This window comes from Anarhichas minor, unplaced genomic scaffold (genome assembly GCF_050575085.1).
Source record: "Anarhichas minor isolate MPS153535 unplaced genomic scaffold, ASM5057508v1 ptg000010l, whole genome shotgun sequence".
Lineage (NCBI taxonomy): Eukaryota > Metazoa > Chordata > Actinopteri > Perciformes > Anarhichadidae > Anarhichas > Anarhichas minor.
Genome location: NW_027466456.1, coordinates 5,098,694 through 5,119,869, shown reverse-complemented (window position 1 = coordinate 5,119,869; position 21,176 = coordinate 5,098,694). Strand labels below are relative to the sequence as shown.

Genomic DNA, 21,176 nt, shown 5'->3' with positions numbered 1-21,176 from the left:
CTTCTTTCCGAAACAAACTCAAAGACTACAACCGCCCGTCTTCTTAAAATAAAACTTACTTTAAGAAGATAATGAACTTTAACTGCAGCTCCAAACTGCAGAGTGAAATAAGGGGAAGGTAGATTTCTGTTGTAAAAACGTGCTTTCTGTCCTGTCCTGGTGCTGCAGGTTGGCCTCCTGCTAACCTCAGTTTCACATCATGTGCACATGCAGGTTCTTCAGTGTTAATATTTAAACTTCAAACGCTATAAAACTCCTGAGTGGAAATCAAATGTCCTCTCCCTCCTCTTCATGACTTTTTTTCTCTATTATCTCAAACTTTTAATCTATTTCAGACTGAAGACTAGAAAACAATACATAATTGTGCCGGTTGTTTTAGCAGTGGGAAGTTTGCGTTTCCTTGTTTTTTGCATTTTAAATGAACCTCTGGAGGAGGGTTTGAGTGAGTGATGAAATAACTGTTACATCACTGACCGTTGCTCTTTCAAACTGTAAGGGTGCCACAATGTTTCCGCGATCAGTCAGCTGATCTACTTCCTCAATATGCAGTTATTGCTCGACACAGCAGAGCTTAACCCAAAAAGCCTCATTTGAGAAATTGACAACGAGCTCTTAAACAATGCCATTGGTGTGTTTTTTTTCTGTATACATTTATATTTTCCAGTATAGTCTGTGTTTCTAACGCGGGTTTCCTATCCTATATTTGCAGGGTGTTGACACAGTTTGATGCATGCGTTATAGCTTCACGTGTAGTCGAGCAACAGAGAGGGAGAGTGAAGGTGGATGCACTGAGACAGGGGCGGATCTATAGACATGTTGACGTGGGTGGCAAGAGGCTGGCATGGAGACGTTAAGGTGTGGCAGCTGCCACCCTATGCCATCATGGTAGATCCACCCCCCCCGCGCAGAGAGCAGTAGAGTGTTTATCGGAGCAGAGGGGACATCGGCTGTAAATAATCTGGTAGTAAACGTATCGACCAGGGTCTGGAAGCTGAAGCAGGTAAGTTATCTTGCTATGTTTTTCGTGAGACAAACATCTGAGGCAGAGGGCATGCTCATAACTGACATCTGGTCTGTTTGACAAAGTACGTCAGAAAGGGCCTGTCCACTGTCGATGGCGACTGAAATATAACAATAGATTAGTAATCCAGAACTAAGTGTTAAAAACATCATGATTATATTGTTGAACGTATTCAAATAAAGCCGTGGGCGATTATTTGACTTAAACGTAGCTTAACTATGTCATGTGACGTGTCACTACACTTTAAGAACAAATATTACTGGGATCACTACAGAAAACTGCAGACGACCATTCATTACTCAGGAATTCACATTATTAGACGCCTTCGCTGGAACAATTTCCCCACAAATTCACACTTACACGTTCTAGACACATACTAGGTTTCGAACTAGTCCTGTTGACATACTATGCAAAAAACGCAGAGTACTCACATTACACACATTAGTTGTGATGATGAAATGTTTAAGTTTGACTTTAAAGCTTAACTGTATTAAGTATCTGTCCCTTAATGAGCACCAAGAGAAAGAAAGTACAGACTGTGGGCATGTTTATCCCCCTAGTGGACACTAGCGAGTACTGCAGACACAGCAGACACAATACTTCAGTCAGCTCCTCTCATAAAGCCTCATTGTGTTTGTGTGTGACGCCTCACCACTGCATCTTATTTCTGCTTCTTCTTGTTGAGGTAGCTCTGATAATAGAAGTTACTGAAGAGGACGATGAGGGTGACGCAGTAACTAAACACCACCGCGTTCATGGAGTCGGGGAAGTCGCACTCTGTGAACAGGTTGTAGCCGGTGTGAAAGAGGAACAGCAGGAACTGCAGCTGGAAAGGCATTCAGGGAAAAGATTAGATCAGTTTACTTCACAAACATATTGTAAGAACAGTCACAGTTCTTCCTGTACAGAGCAGGAGCCCAGTCACCAGCTGCAGAGAGGTGAGGTATCTCTTCCACCACAGGTACTTCTGCATGTGAGGGCCGATGGCAGCCAGGCCGTAGTAAGAATACATCACAATGTGAACGAAGGTGTTGACCAGGCCGATGAAAAACGCTGCAGGACGTGAACAGAAGAATTGTAAAAACAGAGCGGCATTAAGAAATGGGCTTTTTCAATGATTTATGTAAGTCAGTAAAACGTTTCAAACATCTGGAAAAAATGATAATTCAAGTACTGATAGTGAATGATTAAATACAATAAGTAGGAAATGAGGCAGAAGATAAACAGTAAAATGACACAAAAACAGTTATTTTGACAGTTTAGCTTTAGAGCATTTCAGTCACATTAAAGAGTGTAATTAAGCTCATTTTATTTGTGTTCATGATCTATGCAATAGACCAGATCACGAAGACGATGGAGAATTAATAAACTTACTGAATGGCAGAGAAGTTACTTTGATCAGCGCCTTAGTTTTGTTCTTTTTTTTTTGTCAATTTTTACAACCAAAATAAGTTTGAGTCAGCTGTTTTGCTGCAGGAGTCACTTTTTTCAGTTTTATTTCAATTAGGACGTGTGCTTTGGTTTAAAGTTCATCATACAATCGTGCAAAAAACACTCGTCTCTCACTCGAGCTGTTTCTAATCCCTCACCCCATCCCTTCAGGAACATTTGCTAAAAACTAAAGTGCTTTTCCATTTTTAATATATTACATAGCCTTATTCATTTTTCTTCAATGAAACTATGTATTTGTGATCCGTTTTTCAAAAATGACGTCTTCAGTTAGAATGAATGGTGTTTGGATTAAGTGCCACAGAACATTTACCGCAGAAGTCTATGAAATAAACTACAATACCTACGTAGCAACATGACACCCAGTGCAACAGCATTTACGTGTTTTGAATACATAAAACAGTGGAAGTCAATGGCCCGGAAAAATAAGATATAAAACAGACAAAACATTCTGTCATTTTGGTCTTTTCATGGAGTTTGTGGACAATAAGAAACATACTGAACATCACCAGACTTCTCCTTTCTGCAACAATATCCTGCCACAAGGTCATGATATCATCATGACTAGATTAGTTGACTTACACTGTCCACCGGCAACATACTTGATGCCCGCCCACCAGTTGAAGATCATGGTGCCGTGGTGGTAAATGTGAAGGAAGGTCAGCTGGCTGTTCTTCTTCCTCAGGATGAAGAAGATCTGGGCATAGATAGGAGAAGAGGACGCTGCTACAGTTTCAACTCTGCATACTTTGAATTTCACCGATACTGCAAACATTTGAACAAATACGCACCGTGTCAGCGAGCTCTATGACCTTGGAGAAGAAGAACCACCAGCAGGCTTTGGCCATCTGGAGGAAAGGAAACAACGTAGAGATGTGAGTTTTACATATTCACTCTGTCAATAGGTTGATTTTAATGTTAATTATGTTCCACATGTAGCTTGAGAAAGACGAACGTTCTGCACAAAACACATCAAAGACACCTGCTTACCCTCAATGCCAGCGGGCTGGTGCTGTAATCTACAGGCTGACAGAGGAAGCTGTAGTTGGAGAGCCAGGATGTGACCACGAACTGGTGAATATTCATACAATTACTTCATGAAAAGAAACCACCACCAACATAACGGCTTACATCATAAAACAGAAATTCCTGAGAGGAAACAGAAGCTACAACCTGTGGAACTGAATATCTCCATCATCACTGTGCTCATGATTGATCCGGTTCCTTTATAGAAAACAGAACAAACAGCAGCACAAAACACACCTCATAGCACATGTAGGCCGACAGGCCGACCATGGCGAAGTTGTAAACAATGAGGAAGACTTTGAGGTCGAAGGGTTCTCTGTGTTTCATCAGACGAGGGCCGGCCCAGACCACACAGAGGTACACCAGGAAGATGAGTGCCACGGGGACTGGGGAGTAGACCAGCAGCCATGGGTCCGTCCTCTTGTCTGGAACATTACAGAGCTTTGAGTCAGGGACCATTCACAAATGAATGAAACGTATTACAGGACACACCTCTGGCTAGCATTTTTAATTATAAGAGCTGCCTTGATGTCCCAAAACTTTCAGCACTGATTTACAACACTTGTTTCGCTTAGTCTGCACAGGAATTGCAAGTATTTTTGTAGTTTGTTTTGTTCCGTTTTAGCTCAGGTGACCTATGTGTGCAGTTTTGTGAATGGAAAAACGTTTTACGATTTCAGAGGAAGAAAGCAGGTTTTGCAGTACAATGAAAGAGTCCTCCCCTATCATTACAAAAGTGGCATGATGACTTATCACGTGACAAGCCACAAAGCAGTCATTGTGAAGACAAGCTGGGCATCACATCTGCAGCTCCCACACACACACAAACAGTCTTGTTCTTTCGATTGGGAATCTCTTCTATAAATTCAATATTTGCTTCAAGTTCACTGCGAACTAAAGCGAAATGAACTGTTTGTTTAGGAAACATCATCATACCTCCATTGTCCACTATCCTCTGGTGCACAGAGAGGACGCTTTGCCACGCAGAGTCCATCTTGAAATATTAAGAAAGTTAATGATCGAAAGAAGAAAAACACTGAAGTCTGTAGCGTTCAACACGAACAATCTACTCAGTGATGCGCACCTTGCAACCGGTGTTTCAAAGGTGAACTTCAGTGAGCACGCCGGAGAACATTTGAACACTTACGTTATCTGCAAAATAGGTGTTAGCAAAGTTCAACTTTCATTACGCGCTGCAGGCAAATCCGGACCATCTGCAAAGAATGAATGAGGACAGACTGGAGCAACCAGCTGCACCAGAAACTCTGCTGGTGATGCACGAAACCCAAGTAGACTAAACTAATTCACTGCACAAAAGGTATTGCGGTGTTATGTCCCATCTGACTGTCAAGAGACAGTTGAGTAACTACCGACCAGATAAGAATCGCTACCTATTCGTCGTCGCCATTGGCATTCTTGTTTTTTTGCGATAGGATCAGTTGGTTGTTACATGTTCAGAACAGCAGGGGGCGCTGTTTCCCGCCATTTCACCAGAATATAAACACAATAGATCTTGATTGGAGGATGAACAGCAGTTTACACGTGAAACCTGGTGTTTGTCTTATTGTGTCTGGGCTTTATTATCCAAAGTTACATTCACCACACGTTTTGTCCAATAACATTAAATTCTTGTTGCGGAAATAAAAACATTTAATTTTATTAAACAAGTATCTTACAAACTGCTTGTAAAACATGTAGACTGGTTATAATATAGTGATAGAAACATCAACAATGAGGTCACTAGAAATCTAATTAGACAGCTGATTCACTCAAAGTCCATACAGGAACATCAGAGGAGCATATACATATATATATATATTTTTTAAAAACAGATGTTAAAATAATTTGATGGCATTTTGTATTACCCGTGATGGGACCATGATACTACAACAATTCCTCATTGTGGCTACATAGGGCTGATGTTTTGACAATAAGACACATGAGGAAACATCATGAAGGACTTTCAAACACAGAATACCATCAAGATTCCTGTTTAACGGAGTTGAAGAAGGCGCTGAGGGAGAGCTGTCTGCTGCCGCTGCCTGCTGCACTCAGTTTTTTTTTTTTTGAGGTCTGTTGATTCTTGTTATTCTTTGTGCCGGTGTGCTTCTGCCTTTTCCCACCCTAAGAAAGACAAAGGATAAAAGGTGGAATCTGCTATTAATATAGGATTATAGAATAAGATACATATGCATACACACACAAACAGAGGTACACTTACCTTGGAGGTTTGCTCCTTTTGACTGTCCACAGAGTCACAAAGCTTCACGATCTGCAGGAGAATCAACACATCGATCTCATTCATTCAGGCTACACATGAGCAGATGAGGACGCTCACTCACTGCTGCTGTCACGACTTTCTGAAACAAACTCAACTGTCCTTCACATTCTCTGAAACTCAAAGGAAAAGGGAAGAAAGTAGCACTTTTAAAACGGTTAAAGGGGAAACTTGAACTTAAAAGCACTGAAATCCTGTGATGTGACACGGGGGAGCTGTACAAGTGTCTCTACACACCAGAAATACATTAAGTCAAGTTTATTGCTTCCGGTCGACTCTTGGTGCGGCGGGTACTGCTAACCTCAGGTACACAGCAGGGCTTCACACACCCCCGCTGGGTAAACAACATAAATACCTTTTTCACTCCTGTGGACACAGCGGCCTCCTGAAGAGCGGACCCGGTGAGCCACTGTGTGTTTTCAGTCGGTGTTTGTGTGTCAGCGTCCTTCAAACACACACTGTGAACCACGTACGTCTGGTGGATGTGGGAGAAGATATGAACCACCTGCAGACAGACAATCCATCAGTGCAGAAAGAGGCTATTCGCATAGTAAAGTGTGCATGATGGATAGGCGGTTGACGTCCAGCTTACCTCCCCCACATACTGGAAGAGGCTTTCTGTCAGATGGGTTCCCAGTAACCCGCTGATCTGAGCACACAGAGCCCTCTTCTCCTTCATCCCGGAGCTCTTCTCCCCCTGCAGAAGACTCGGAAACTCCCACAAGCCTGCCAGCAAACCTGTCAGTACACAGGCTGTTTAATAAAAGGACACAATCTCATTTCACTACTTTGTATACTGCTGGGTAGCCTGTGAATGTCCCCCCTGGGGATCAATAAAGCCTCATCTTAACCTATAATAATACATCTGAATGTATTTGTTGATCATTCTGTATTCATGTTATCAATCTCAATCTGTAGAGTAACTAGAATCAAACGTTATCAAATAAGTGTAGTAGAGTCGACTTCATTCTGCAGCCAAATGTCGACGAACAGATTCCCCGCCAGTGGTGGGACACACTGCGGGCACAGACCTTTGTTTGGCCTCTGTGTGAGCAGGTACTCGTCCTCTCCGTCCTCTCCAGGTCTGACCACCACACAGGTCAGAGTTCGCTCCACGCGAGGCGGCTTCTTTGCCGGCTTTCTGGGGAAGTTCTGAACACCCAAGTCGTCGTCCCAGGGCTCCGAGGGGCACAGCGGACATGTGTCGCTGGTCACTGAGGGAGAAGGGAAAGTACTTTAATATAACATCGTGAGCTCCGAGGGAGAGAAGAGAGCTCAGGGTACTTACTACAGTCTTCTACGTCGGGCAGGGTGGACGGCTTCCTGTCCAGCTTCCCCAAGAGCTTCCTGGAGTTTTTCTCTTGTTTAACATGAACCTGCACATTCGACATCATCATGTACACCGGGACTTGGACAAATCCCAAACTTTTCACTATGATTCAAAGCATTAATAATCTATTATTATCGATCCTTTTACCTTGCGAAAAGAGTGGCAGTGAGAGCGTACGGGACACTGGCTGCACAGTGGTGCTTTGGGGGTACAGACCCGTGCTCCCAGCTCCATCATGGCTTGGTTGAAGTCCCCGGGTCTCTCAGGGTCCACCAGTGTATTGGCTTGGCTCCTGAAATAGAGCAGAAAAAAAACATTAAAAAGCTGGAATATTTGAGCAATTCATCCCTCCTGATTGAATGAAGACTTCGTCGTTGAAACTTCAAAATCACTTTAATACAATTTACAAATACTGACTTGGGTTTTAAATATGTTTTTCCTGCGCATTGATCACATAAAAAGCTGATATTCATTTTCAAAGATCATAACTTGACTCGTCCCAAATCCAGTTTTCTGTTTTATATTTTTGAGGAACAATCATCAGTTTTTTGGAACAGGATTTGTTTTTTTGCATCTAAATATCTTCAAGCTAATAAAATCTTTGAACTGTTGCCTGGAATCATCTGAGACAACACACATGAATCATTCTGTGGAGACTAAGCAAAGCTGTCCTTGCCAGACAGACTTTGAACAGGACACCACTGATTACAGTCTGTTTATAAAAGCCAAGGAAAACTGTAAGCAGAGTTCATAATTCACCAGTGCAGAGGTGTGTTTGAGTGTCGGGACAGACATGGATGTTTATTGCATGTAGAGCTTTAAAAAACAAGAACAATCAACAACATCAGAGTAACATTCATAGACGTTAACGTAGGAGCTGGGATCAAAATCACTGATGATAAGAAGTTCGATCTCACCAAAGAGCCTCCGTTACTGCAGGACTTGTGCTGTCGGCTCCGATGGCCCTCAGGCGACACAGCACCCGAATCACATTGCCATCCACCGCTCCAGTAACCTATGCAACAGAGATCTATTCAGTCATAAACGAGGCAGCGGTGCCATCAACTGTGGCCGAAGAGGTTTTTGCTCTGGTCCATAATAGAAACGCACCTGACCGAGAGCAATGGAGCCCACAGCTGCAGCTGTGTAGCGTCCCACTCCAGGCAGCTGTTTCAGCAGGCTGTCCACTGTGCGAGGCATCTGTCCCTGAAGCTCCGACGCCACCTACAAACACACAAGTGAGACAATCGACAACCTGCTCCCATATTTCACAATGTTGGTCAATGGACTACATAAGTGTTCTTGACATGAAACCATACCAAGTCATTATTAAAACACATAATTCTAAGTCGGCCGGAGCATATTTACTAAACACAACACAAACCTTTTGAGCCCCTTCATGCAGTCTTTTCCCTCTGGAGTAGTAGCCAAGACCCGCCCACATCTGGTTCACTTCCTACACATGAATGAAATCAATAACTTAGGTTTGAAATCAATACTATTTTAAAATCACCATCATCTTCAGGGACCGCTCCTTTAGTCATCACCTCTAGCGTCGCAGCAGCAAGATCCTGCAGCGTGGGCCACCGCTGGGACACAAGTGAAGAGAGAGTTTTTAATTATACAGAATTAAATGAATTTACAGTTAATGTATCACGAGGATTCCAGTCAGTGTCATGAACAAACACACCTACCTTCATCCATTTGTTGTAATAGTCTATTACTGTGGCAACTTGGGTCTGCTGCAGCATGATTTCTGAAACCCAGACTAAAAAAAAAAAAAGAGAGAGAAAACCGTCTTATAAGGAATGTTGTCAGCTGCTTAATATGCGTCATTTTGACAAGAAACCATCTTCTTACCTGCATATGTCCTGATGTTGAGGTCTGACTCTGTCACAGCCTGTAAAAGAAACACAAGGAGCCAGACAGTTACAGAAGTCGGCCTTGTTTTGCACTCCCCTGGTTTGGGGAAACAGACTGAAATACAGGAATACCAGCACAGGAGCAAAGTGATAAACTGCTGTGGACGGGGGGCAGCAGCAAAATGTATTTTAGCCACCCAAAAGAAAGGCCCGCCTAAAAGAATCAGATCAGTTTAAGTGTACGATATATTTAGAAATTTTTTACCCTTTACGTTCAAAAATCAGAACTATCCCTTTAATATGACATATTATTATACTTCAACTGAAACAGTCAAATACTGTCAGATATCATCTTTAAGAAAATATATATTAGTTTAATTTACTGTGACTATGTAATCCCTGTTTGTTGTTTTACTTTTAGGATTTGTATTGTGATGAGATTAAAACAAAACTAATGAAACCATGAAATTAGGTGTGATGGAAATCTCAGCGATAAATCATCATTGTCAAATAAAAGAGTGGGTTTCATGCACGCTGTAGTAACCAAACACCTCCTGTACTTTCATAATGATACATCATTCAAATCTGTCTCGAACAACCAAATACGGGTGTTAAAAAAAGACAAACTTTCTTGTCAAACCCGGTGGAAGAAATGTTTCTCTTCTTTACCAGAGTCCTCCATGGCAGCTCCCTCTTCTCCTTGTCGTACCAGCTGAGGAGCTGAGAGCGCAGCAGCAGCACATCTGCAGGACCATGGAAGGTGTGGTATGTGGGCGATGGAGAGGAGGCATGCGTGGTTTCTTCTGGAGGACCAAAAACATCATTCTCAATCAAACTAAACGTACTTTTTACATGGCAAATACCACTGATGTTAAAGCAATAAAACAACGTAACAACATCAAAAGATTAGGTGATTATGACACCATTTGACATGTCATTTTTCACAACTGCTTAATAAGTCAGAGATCATTTAAAAATATATCCGAATGTATTCCCTGCAAAAGTGCGTAAAATGTAACATCATACTCCACAGGATTAATGTGGTCATTATGAAGCTGCACACTGCATTACGTAATAGAAAACCTTTCTGACACAGTTTCAAAATAAAATGCAGAAATGTGTGATGTGTGCAAATTTAATCTGAGGGTTCAAAAGTAAAATTAGTTCTTACATAAATCTCATGCAGACTGATCTCATGCTGGTTCATATTTGGGAACATATTAAAGTGGATAGATTAGCTAACGTTACCCAACATGTTTTAGTTAAATAACATAAACATGCAGCCTGCCTTCTTTCACAGCTTTCTTTGACCTCTTCTGCTTTGGTTTTGCTGATTCTATCACCTCCAGTCCGGCTCTCTTTCCTTTAAGCATCGCTGAACGCAACCGGCTCATTTTCAAACTCTGCATGAAGCGACTTATTTAATTTCTCTGCGAACAGCACGAGCGCACTTGTTTTCTTCACGGATTCATTTTGGCTCCCGCCACGTTCAATGACGGACGGGTCGCTGCTCGTCCAATCCGCTGAGATGACACAGCGGAAGTGTATTGTACGTCATCTCCGGTGGGAGGGTCGAAATAAAAGTAACGTAAAGGCGTTGTGTAAGTTGTGATATTTATTATCATTATCATTACGACTGGATTAGAAGACATATATTTTATTCGTGCATATTAAAAATAAACAAAAGTAAATTGAGATTCTTTTTTTATAATGAGATAGCATGTTGTGTAAAAAAATACACAAATAAAAAAAAGGTGGACAGCTAATCAGAAAATCTAAATAATTAAACTGTCTTTGAAAAACAAATCAACTAAATTGTATTAATTTGCATGATTAAAATGATTTGTTCTTCCTTTCAGCCTTCAGAGTTGTCACCATCTCAAACTGGAATTCAAAGATTGACAAGAAAAAACAAACAAACAATTATTCTCACATAATACAGACAACCCATGAAAAAAACCAACGTCTGACCAGCCTTAATATGAACAAATAACAGTCATTACCTTCAGTTATGTCAACCTTGTTCGTGAGCAGGATTTCTGCTTGAATTTCATCCATATTCATGTACAAAGTGTCAGCTTGGTGCTGTAGAAAGACGGGCATTGAATCCGTTAGTAGAGCCTTCTAGAAGCTTTCACATTGACCTTTTAACTGATGCTATCATATCATTTAGTAAGTTATTAAAGCTTACCATAAAGGCTGCAAACAGTGTGCTGCCGATGCCTCTCTGCACATGTTCCTCAATAACCGGGTATGAGCGGACAAAGTGCTGGGCAGAGATGAAAGTATGTATGAAAGTGTGTGTGGGTGTGTGTGTGGATGTACAGTGTCTGAAAGCAGGTATGTAGGCCTACCTCCAAGGCCAGACTGGCTTGTATTTGGGCATCAGCGTGTTCTCTGTTGCCCATAGCATACAGAAGATGTTGGATCACTCCGAGAGAGAGGAGCTCATGAGAAACCTCCTGACTGTCTTTGGCCAGCAAGCTTCAACACAGTCAACACCATACAAATATATCCTTACTGTATGACAACTTCTAAAAAACGATTACACCGAGATCATTAAAGCAATATTAATTCAATATATATCTTAGATTTTGTTTTTTACATATCACGTGATAAAAACATTACATTTTCTTACCATTTTTGTTGTGTAATAAAACATTCATTACATGGATAGTTATAATGGACGAATACAACATACCGTATAGTTTTAGCTGCAGCAGCTTGTTGCACGAACACAGGCAGAGATCCAGTCATCTTGATCCTCTCAGATTCTGATGGGATTGTATGAATCAACTAACTATGTTATGGTTTCTTGTTAATGTGACAAATGGGGTCACATCATATCAAAAATGGACTAAATACTAGCATACCAATAGGTGGGTTTTGGGTTGGTGGAAAATTACATATTTTAATCATAAATTGCAGGAATATAAGCATAACTTGGGTGGTCAAAAAGGATATTAAAATAGTACATTTTTAGAAAAACAACACACTTATAAGACTAAAGTATCACCTTTCATATGCATGTGATGCTGCACTTCTTCTTTCGTGGGCCTCAGCAGAACCACGAGTCCATTGAGCAGCAGCGGCCTCACATCATGACCCCTCAGGTCTAAGATCAGATTTATAGCTGCCAGAGATGTGCACAGGGAGAGAAGAGTGTTAGACAAGAAATTAAAAGGTGGTTATTTATGACAGGATAGACAATGGCACAATGGCTGGCGGTTTTATATGTCATTTTAAAGCAGGTTACTGCATACAAACCCCCCCCCCCCCCCCCCCCCCAGCCACAGTAAAGGTTTACCACCATGTGTTTTTTTAACATTTTCTCAGCTTACCTCCATCCTGAACCTCCAGGTGCAGGGACCTGAGCATAATCAGCAGAGGTTCCACAATGCTGTGATGGGCTGTTTTCATTTTGGCCTGGGAGAGAGGATAGTGGGAGAACTATTTCTACTCATATGTTGAATATGTATCACATTTTTGCCAAAAGATCCATTGTGTGAAAGAGCAAAGTTTGAGGGCACATGCATGCTCTGAGAGCGACGAAAATACATGTTTGCATTGATAAATGGCTTGGTGTGTACCTGGACAGTGTGTACGGTGTGCAGGGCCAGCTGCTGGGCCTTAGGGGAGGTACAAGTCATGAGAGCAATCAGACCTTTGTAGATTTGGTTTTGATATTTGGGGTTTCCATGGGAGAGGGACTCCAGGAGGGCCCAGGCTGTCTCTTGGGTTTCATCTGTGTTTGACTTAGCCAGGCACTCTGCTATGGCTTTCACACCTGCAAGAATGTAACCAAATAGAGAGGGCAAAACTGACATGGCTCGCATAATGCTGCACTGATCATCCAAATGGTTAATGGAAAAATATTTGTCTTATCTTATCCGCATGTCAGGTATAAACAGAGCTAAAAAAACAAACAGCTACTGCGGTACCGTATGGAGAAGTTTGTATTTCCAGGAAAACTCCTTTTAAAATCGACCAATAGCGAACAAGTAACTGGAAGATATAAGATCGCGACTGTAAGCATAACATCTGAAAACACAGTAATGTTGTTTTTTTCATTTGTTTATGTATTTTTGATGTTAAATGTTTTATGTGAATATGAAAGGAAGTGTATAAAACATTTTTCTTACCATGGCTTTCACATATTATTTCTTTGTACTTGCGACCAGCATTTGAGATGGTGAGCAGAAGACGAAGGGCCTCTGTCTTCTCCTCCTCTTTGCTCTGAAAGTGGCCCAAGATGTCCAGGAGAGTGAGAACACCTCCATCCTCCAGGAACTCCATCAGGTACTGATCACTGAGGAACGTGAGAAAAGTGGGTCAGAGACAAAAACTGCACGATGAGTCACATATACAGTCCTCTGTCAGATTATGATGCAGCGTTTCATTCCACTTACTGGCTTGATGCAGAGAGGAAAATCCCAATCGCTTTAAGTTGCATTCCCAAGAACGTTCCAAACATGTATCTGAATATTGTCTTGAGGACTAGATCTCAGTTCAGAGTCGATCCAGCACAGGAAGCAGAAGAAAGCCCACTCCCTACAGGGCTGGGAACTGTAAATGTACTTGCGTACGATTTGATTTCAGTCAAAATATATGAAAACATTTTTTTTGAAAGATGATTAATATTTAGTCTTGCCAGGACTAAATCCCAGAGTAGATCCCCTACCTTATTCACCCTGTCACTATGCATTAAGCTAACATCATAGTGTATGGAACCTAAAGCACAGTGTACAGAATAAATACACAATAATACGCATGTTTAGGATGTGTGTATATTGATAATAATTGATAATAAATATACTGTTTCTATAGGCCTTGTGCTCTTATGCAGGAAGCATACAAAGGATACGTGAGTCTCATCCAGGTGGTGAGTCGAGCCAGAAAGAGGCTGGCCACCTGAGCAAACTCCAGCTCCAGCTCATAAAACGTCTTTCCTGTGTTTTGAGTCAGGAAGGTGTTCAACATGCGGCTGCGGACCCTCCTGTCACCACGGTCCCACTCTCGAAGAAAACCGAGCACTTTGCCGATGTTGGCTGGGTCTGCCTGTGTTGACATCGTGTCTCTTCCTGTCCTCCTCCTCCTTTTATGGTTCCCTTGCTTCTGTCCGTGTTGGCGACCTGAAGTTAAAACTATAGTCTGGAGTCCAGACTGTCGCTGCTCTACAAGTGGTTTGTTACAAAGCTATAACTAACTGAATTTCTGTTATTTTCAGAGCTTGATTTGCTCCTTGCCCTCTCCCTCTAGCTTTGTTTATAGCAGCTGCTTAGCAACGCCCTCACACTCTCCTGCTGGGTGGCTCAAGTATTGGTCGGGACTGATATCATCTATTTTTAAAGTATACTCATACTTATTTAAGTATTTTTTTTATCTTAATGTAGCCTGCATTATTTGTTCTGTAAGGAATAAAGGAGTAAGCAGCATATAACTTCATAGATATGCTATATTTATTTATTATTACTTATTTATCTATATAGTTAATTCATATTATTCTATTTCATTGTATATATTGTGCATTTTTATACTTTATTTTTGCTGCTGTAGTGAACAAATTTCCCCTTGCGGGATGAATAAAGTATCTATCTATCTATTCATCTTATCTCACCTTTGTGGTGGAAAAACTATTCAATCGTGCCGAGTGAGTCCTATAATACTGACTACTGAAACAAGAAACATTGAGGAAAGAAGTTTGTCTTAAGTATTTATTCTCTGGCCAGAGAAGGCTTCACCGTCATACTGACTGCAACACGGTCCGCAGAGGATGAGCCAAGAGTTCAGTTTGTCTCCTGCTCTACCTCAGCACACAGCAGGGGGGAACATCAGGTATTTACATTACAACAATTGATCAGCAGTTTCAAGCTCCCCATTGACACCTCCAGTCATCCCCTTCCTCTTCTGAGCCTTGTCACACAAAGACATGTGTCTGTGTTACCTTTGATTATCCCTGCAATCTTCACACCTAAACATTCTCTGGTTAAACTGCAACCCCCATTTGGTTACTTCCCCTTATCAAAAGCAAAGGCAGAGATAACCCATATGGTCCTGTTACCACTCTCCTCAGTACACAATCATATGTCACATATAGTTTTGTTAGTGAGTAAGGCACATAAACTAAATCACAGTAGAAATGTAGCAGACCAAAATGTTCTATCACACCTTCCAGTGCATCTTATACAATATTCAAATGCGGTGGTGGAAGAAGTAACCTTACTGAGATTAAAAGTACAAATACAATAGCGTAGAAATGCTCTTTTACAAGTAAAAGTATTATTGATATAATTGATTTAGTATTATTGATGCATGCTTTAATGCAGTTGGTAAATGTTGCTTATTTATATACTGCTGGGTAGCTTGTGACTTTCACAAGAGATCAATAAAATCTATCTTTAAACAAACAGACAGACTGACAGGTGGCAACAGGTTTCAACTATTTTCCTGGGAAACACCTCTTTTGTGGGTGGTGATTCCTGGAAAATATCTGCTATTTGAGTTTCACTCTTCATTTCTCACAGGCAGACAGACAGGTAGACAGACAGGCAGAAAGACAAACAGACAGACTGACAGGTGGCAACAGGTTTCAACTATTTTCCTGGGAAACACCTCTTTTGTGGGTGGTGATTCCTGGAAAATAGCTGGTATTTAAGTTTCACTATTCATTTCTTCGATGAGGGGCCTTTCTTCAGTTCACCTCGTTTTGAGTTCTGGTAAGTTCATTCCTATTTTTGAAAAGAAGAATAACTTGGGCATTATTTAACAAATATCCTGACCATCGAACTTGAATCCAGAAACTTAATGATGTTGCTTGTTTTCCTTCTTTCCCCAGTGCACTGCAATCACAATGAAAGAAGACACTTTCTTATTATTCTGCATTATTTTCGTCAGCTTGTCTGCTGGTGAGTAAATTGTTCTTATCATGTGGAGCTGTATAACATATGTTTACTGTTGTTGTTTTTTACGTTTAATCCCAGTTCAGCAAATTTCCCCGCTGTGGGACCAATAAAGGATTATTTTATTTTATTTTACTTAAACAGCGAACAAAAAACTACTTTTCACCCAGAAACTTCCCAGCCTTCCTCTCTTCAATGCATGAGACAAATAAATATGAATGTTCACTGGCTTATCTTCTTGAGTGAATAAACAATATTCTCAATAGCAATAAAAGTGGAAGTAAGATACCTAAATCACTCATAATTTTATAATAAATATTCACTGTATTTTCACAAAAATATTACTATTTTAATCACATACATTAAGAATGTAACTGACAGAATTTGGATCTATTCACTTTCAACTGGTTATCGAGCCTTGTTGTGTAAATGAAAGTAGAGGAAATACATAGTTCATGAAGGCAGACAACATTTGTGTGTGTGTGTGTGTGTGTGTGTGTGTGTGTGTGTGTGTGTGTATTTATTTACACTAATTACATTACATTTTTCTTTAGGTGATGAGGAAGGTTTTTTTAGGCTGACTGGCGGTCAAAATAGCACTGAGGGCCGAGTGGAGATCTTTCATGACGGAGTTTGGGGGACTGTGTGTGACGATGGATGGGACATAAATGACGCTGATGTAGTGTGTCGCCAGTTACATTTCACTGGTGCAGCAGAAGTTCTATCGTTTGGCGACGGTAATTCATCTTAATTTGACACTTCCGATGAAAACCTGTAACCTTTAATTTATACATTTTATTTAGTGCAAGTGACTGTTTTTACTCTGTGATTGTTTTGTTTTTTTGTTAGGGGATGGCAGAATCTGGATGGATGAATTAGACTGTAATGGAACAGAGAAGAGCCTGCTCCAGTGTGTCTTTCCTGGGTGGGGGCTTCATAACTGTGGTCACTCTGAAGATGCTGGGGTTAGATGCCAAAATGGTAAGGCAACCGATGTTGATTCTAGTAGTATAGTTAGACGCAAATTTCTCTTCACAACAAAACCACTCACTGTGCCAATATTGATCTCCATTAGAGCCCGAACAACTCAACAGGGATCTAAGACAAGAGTCCGATTGACTTGAAATTTGACACACATGTCCACTTGAGATAGAGCTACAAAAAAGCCAATCAGACCCCTAAGCTCCGCCTCCTTAGATTTTCCGCCATATTGAATTTAGTGTAAAACACATTTCTGCGAACTCCTCCTACATGCTTAGTCTTATTACTACCAAATTTGCTGTGGATCATTACTGGATCTACGTCATCAAAAGTTATCAAAAGCTTTTTGATATATTTTTTCGTTTACAAGATATGTACCAATAAACTTCTTAGGTGCGTGGCTTAATATCAATACATATAACTTCTCAACCGTTTGTCCTAAAATTACCAGATTTTCAGCATATGTGCACATTGCATCCTCTAACATACCCTGATATTTACTTTGTATTCAACAACTAGGGGTCACTACAGTAAACCCTCGAAGTTGTGCTTTTTGTCACTTTTTGCAGATTTCAGCCTTCGCACTTTAACGAACTCCTCCTAGAGATTTTAAGCGATCAACTTCTACTTTGGTCACGATGCTCTTAAGACCTTTGTGATTAAAAGTTATCAAAATCGAGAGTTTTCATCAAAGAACCTTGACGTGGCGTGGCGGCCATTTTGCCTCATTGTTTATGAAAAAAGAAGTTGTTATAACTCCAAGGTACATTATCCAATTCGCACAAAACTTCTTATGCATGATGCTACTTCAAGCCTAAACATACTTCAATTGAAAATATTTCAATAACTCATAGCGCCACCTACTGGCTAAACGAAATGTCATATTTTATACTTTTATTCATTCCTCCTAGCCAGGTGACCTGATGAGTCTCAAATTTGGTAAGGATAGCCTTAAGACATTGATGATAAATCGCCATGAATATTGTGAGTTTTCGTTCCACGCTGTTGCCTTGGCGACGCATAGTTTGCCATGAAAAAGGAAGCTGATGGTTTAGTGGGTTGGGATGCTCAAAAACTCATGGAACTTTGTACATGTGTCACAGGTCATTGGAAGAAATAGTTTTTATGATTTTCTTTATTGGCCGTTTTAAATTGCCTCTATAGCGCCCCCTACAATATTTCAAAAGAGCAGCCCCAGCGCTACTGGCTAAAGGAAATGTCTGATGTAACTCAGCTGGACTTGTTCCAAACGGTCCCAAACTTCTCATGCTTGATAACACTCATGGCCTGAGGATGTCTACAAGCTAATTTCCACTAATACTCACAGCGCCACCTGCTGGCGAAAGGAAATCTGGATTTTATGATAAACACCTCCGATTTACATGACTTACACAATGTGGTTTACATTTGACACAGAGCTACATGATGCATGTTTGCACGTGTTCTGCAGCGCCAGGCAGCGGATACAGGAAGCATCAGACTATTTGCAAAGCATTATTTCCGGCATCAGGCGGTCCACGCGGGATTAAAAACGTCTCACTCGCAGACGCGCTGTCCGACGGTCGCGGACGTTGCAGGCCGGAGTCCCGCCGCCACCCCCGACACGCTGGAGGATGCGAGGGCCCGTTCATCGCTGCTCGCAGCTTTCATTTAATTTTATCTTACTTAAACAGTGAACAAAAAACTACTTTTCACCCAGAAACTTCCCAGCCTTCCTCTCTTCAATGCATCCCACCGCCACCCATGAGACAAATAAATATGAATGTTCACTGGCTTATCTTCTTGAGTGAATAAACAATATTCTCAATAGCAATAAAAGTGGAAGTAAGATACCTAAATCACTCATAATTTTATAATAAATATTCACTGTATTTTCACAAAAATATTACTATTTTAATCACATACATTAAGAATGTAACTGACAGAATTTGGATCTATTCACTTTCAACTGGTTATCGAGCCTTGTTGTGTAAATGAAAGTAGAGGAAATACATAGTTCATGAAGGCAGACAACATTTGTGTGTGTGTGTGTGTGTGTGTGTGTGTGTGTGTGTGTGTGTGTATTTATTTACACTAATTACATTACATTTTTCTTTAGGTGATGAGGAAGGTATTGTTAGGCTGACTGGCGGTCAAAATAGCACTGAGGGCCGAGTGGAGATCTTTCATGACGGAGTTTGGGGGACTGTGTGTGACGATGGATGGGACATAAATGACGCTGATGTAGTGTGTCGCCAGTTACATTTCACTGGTGCAGCAGAAGTTCTATCGTTTGGCGACGGTAATTCATCTTAATTTGACACTTCCGATGAAAACCTGTAACCTTTAATTTATACATTTTATTTAGTGCAAGTGACTGTTTTTACTCTGTGATTGTTTTGTTTTTTTGTTAGGGGATGGCAGAATCTGGATGGATGACTTAGACTGTAATGGAACAGAGAAGAGCCTGCTCCAGTGTGTCTTTCCTGGGTGGGGGCTTCATAACTGTGGTCACTCTGAAGATGCTGGGGTTAGATGCCAAAATGGTAAGGCAACCGATGTTGATTCTAGTAGTATAGTTAGACGCAAATTTCTCTTCACAACAAAACCACTCACTGTGCCAATATTGATCTCCATTAGAGCCCGAACAACTCAACAGGGATCTAAGACAAGAGTATGATTTGGACCACGACGCAGGCCTCTCTCATCAGCTGGGGGAGCTGTTTGACAGTGGACGTCACTGCGACTTGAACATTACAGTGGTGGAGCACAACAACACTTTTGAGACAATCTGTGCTCACAGTCTCATCCTCTCTATGTACTCACTCCTCAAAACGTCACAGCCGGACTTCAGCAGCCTCAGCATCGAGGCCGCCTCCAACTGCAGTCAGCACGCCAACAACTTTGTCAGGTAAAAGCAAACTTGTGACTTTTAAACTGCCGCCTGCACTGTCATGTAAACCAGTACAACTCGCACTGAATACGAATTAGCTGAAACATGCTCATGAAAATGTTTAAATTTCAGATACTTCTACACAAGAAAGATCAAACTCAACCGATCTTCTGCCCATTGCATTCTCAAGATGGCATTCAACTGGGGACTGACAGAAGTTCAGAATGAGGCTGCAAATCTTTTCAGACTGTTTCTTCCGGAGGATCCCACTTTCCAGACTCAGATCTCTTTCTATGAGTATACAGTTCATACGGGCGATGAGGCGCTACAGGGGGTTTGTCTTCGCTACCTTGCGTGGAACTTTGAGGCCCTGATCCATTCCCCAGTCTGGACGGATCTTGCATTCGATCTGGTCAAAGCTCTTCTGTCTCGCTCAGACCTTGTGGTGCATAATGAGACCGTCATCCTGAATGGACTGGAGAGCTGGGCGGCTGCCCAAGACAACACGACTATTCCTGAGATCCTTCTGAAGCTCATCCGTTTCCCACTGATACCAGCTGAGGACTTATACACACTTGACGGCTCACAGTACCATGCCAGCCAGTTGCAGGGGTTTCAGTTTAATGCTCTCCCCTACGGGACGCTGCTCAATGACCTGAGGGAAGGACAAAATGTCTACACACCCAGGATTTACACTGGCACGCCGTGGAGCTTCACCCTCAGCTACCACATCGTCAAAACTTACAAGGATTTCGGGTCCTACAGGTTTAATGGCCAGCGCATCAATAGTCTGACATCTGATTTCCAAACACCGATTCATAACAGTGCCTATTTTGCTTTTAGCAAAATGAGCTGGAAAACAAGGGTATACATCAGTGATGCAGATTGCTCAAGTGAAAATATCACTTGTCCTTCTTTGCCAGCTGTAAGTTTGAAGGTTAAGGAAAAGAACAGAGATGTGCCCAGTGAGATGGAGGGACGCATTCGTCACAGCAATAGGCTCGTTGTTATGTGCGAAGGAGGTTACGTGTTCCACGTTCAGGAATTTAATGCTAGTGATGGTGAGAATCTTGTGTTTATTCCAAGCAGCGAAAAACAAATCTATTCATGCCACTCAAAGCTGTTCTCCTACCAGGTGGTGGTTTGTCCTCACTACTTGACAGATTAGTTTCTGTTTCCTCTGGGATCTAAGGCAAAGAGAATAAGGACAAGGATGATTTATACTCATGGATTTCCTTTAACTTTAACTATGAAAAGTATTTTTCACCAAAGCTCACACGTTTGACCACATCAATAAACAAGGGGTGGAGGAGGATTTGTATTAAACCTCATGAGATTCTGTCTGCACATTCTATACACTGTAAAAAAGAAAATAAACTAGATTAAAAGATATGTACACATGCAGTCTACTGTAAAACTTAAAACAATTTCATGTAAATTTCACATTTTTAAGAAAAC

At 41.3% G+C, this 21,176-nt stretch overlaps 3 protein-coding genes across 3 annotated transcripts; 1 reads left to right on the top strand and 2 right to left on the bottom strand.

Annotated features, from left to right (window-relative positions):
• Positions 1-1,682: 1,682 nt before the first annotated feature.
• elovl8b (ELOVL fatty acid elongase 8b) lies at positions 1,683-4,490 on the bottom strand. The gene is made up of 7 exons (XM_076088576.1): positions 4,433-4,490; positions 3,734-3,921; positions 3,461-3,541; positions 3,262-3,318; positions 3,053-3,167; positions 1,947-2,074; positions 1,683-1,847 (listed from the first exon to the last, which is right to left on the bottom strand). The coding sequence occupies exons 1-7, from the start codon at positions 4,488-4,490 to the stop codon at positions 1,683-1,685; spliced, it is 792 nt and encodes a 263-aa protein (XP_075944691.1).
• Positions 4,491-5,049: 559 nt separating this feature from the next.
• On the bottom strand, positions 5,050-14,036 carry mutyh (mutY DNA glycosylase). Its single transcript, XM_076087426.1, has 24 exons — positions 13,831-14,036; positions 13,376-13,444; positions 13,109-13,275; positions 12,557-12,753; positions 12,308-12,392; positions 11,983-12,099; positions 11,668-11,740; positions 11,321-11,450; positions 11,158-11,235; positions 10,970-11,051; positions 9,590-9,769; positions 8,965-9,180; positions 8,799-8,872; positions 8,652-8,693; positions 8,489-8,560; positions 8,215-8,328; positions 8,022-8,119; positions 7,252-7,396; positions 7,063-7,150; positions 6,806-6,988; positions 6,367-6,512; positions 6,130-6,279; positions 5,718-5,768; positions 5,050-5,620 (listed from the first exon to the last, which is right to left on the bottom strand). Exons 1-24 carry the CDS (start codon positions 14,034-14,036, stop codon positions 5,477-5,479), a joined length of 2,907 nt encoding a protein of 968 aa, XP_075943541.1. The 3' UTR covers positions 5,050-5,476.
• Positions 14,037-15,816: 1,780 nt separating this feature from the next.
• On the top strand, positions 15,817-20,886 carry LOC142946998 (galectin-3-binding protein B-like). Its single transcript, XM_076088640.1, has 5 exons — positions 15,817-15,871; positions 16,420-16,602; positions 19,240-19,371; positions 19,466-19,736; positions 19,851-20,886. Exons 1-5 carry the CDS (start codon positions 15,817-15,819, stop codon positions 20,884-20,886), a joined length of 1,677 nt encoding a protein of 558 aa, XP_075944755.1.
• Positions 20,887-21,176: the final 290 nt, after the last annotated feature.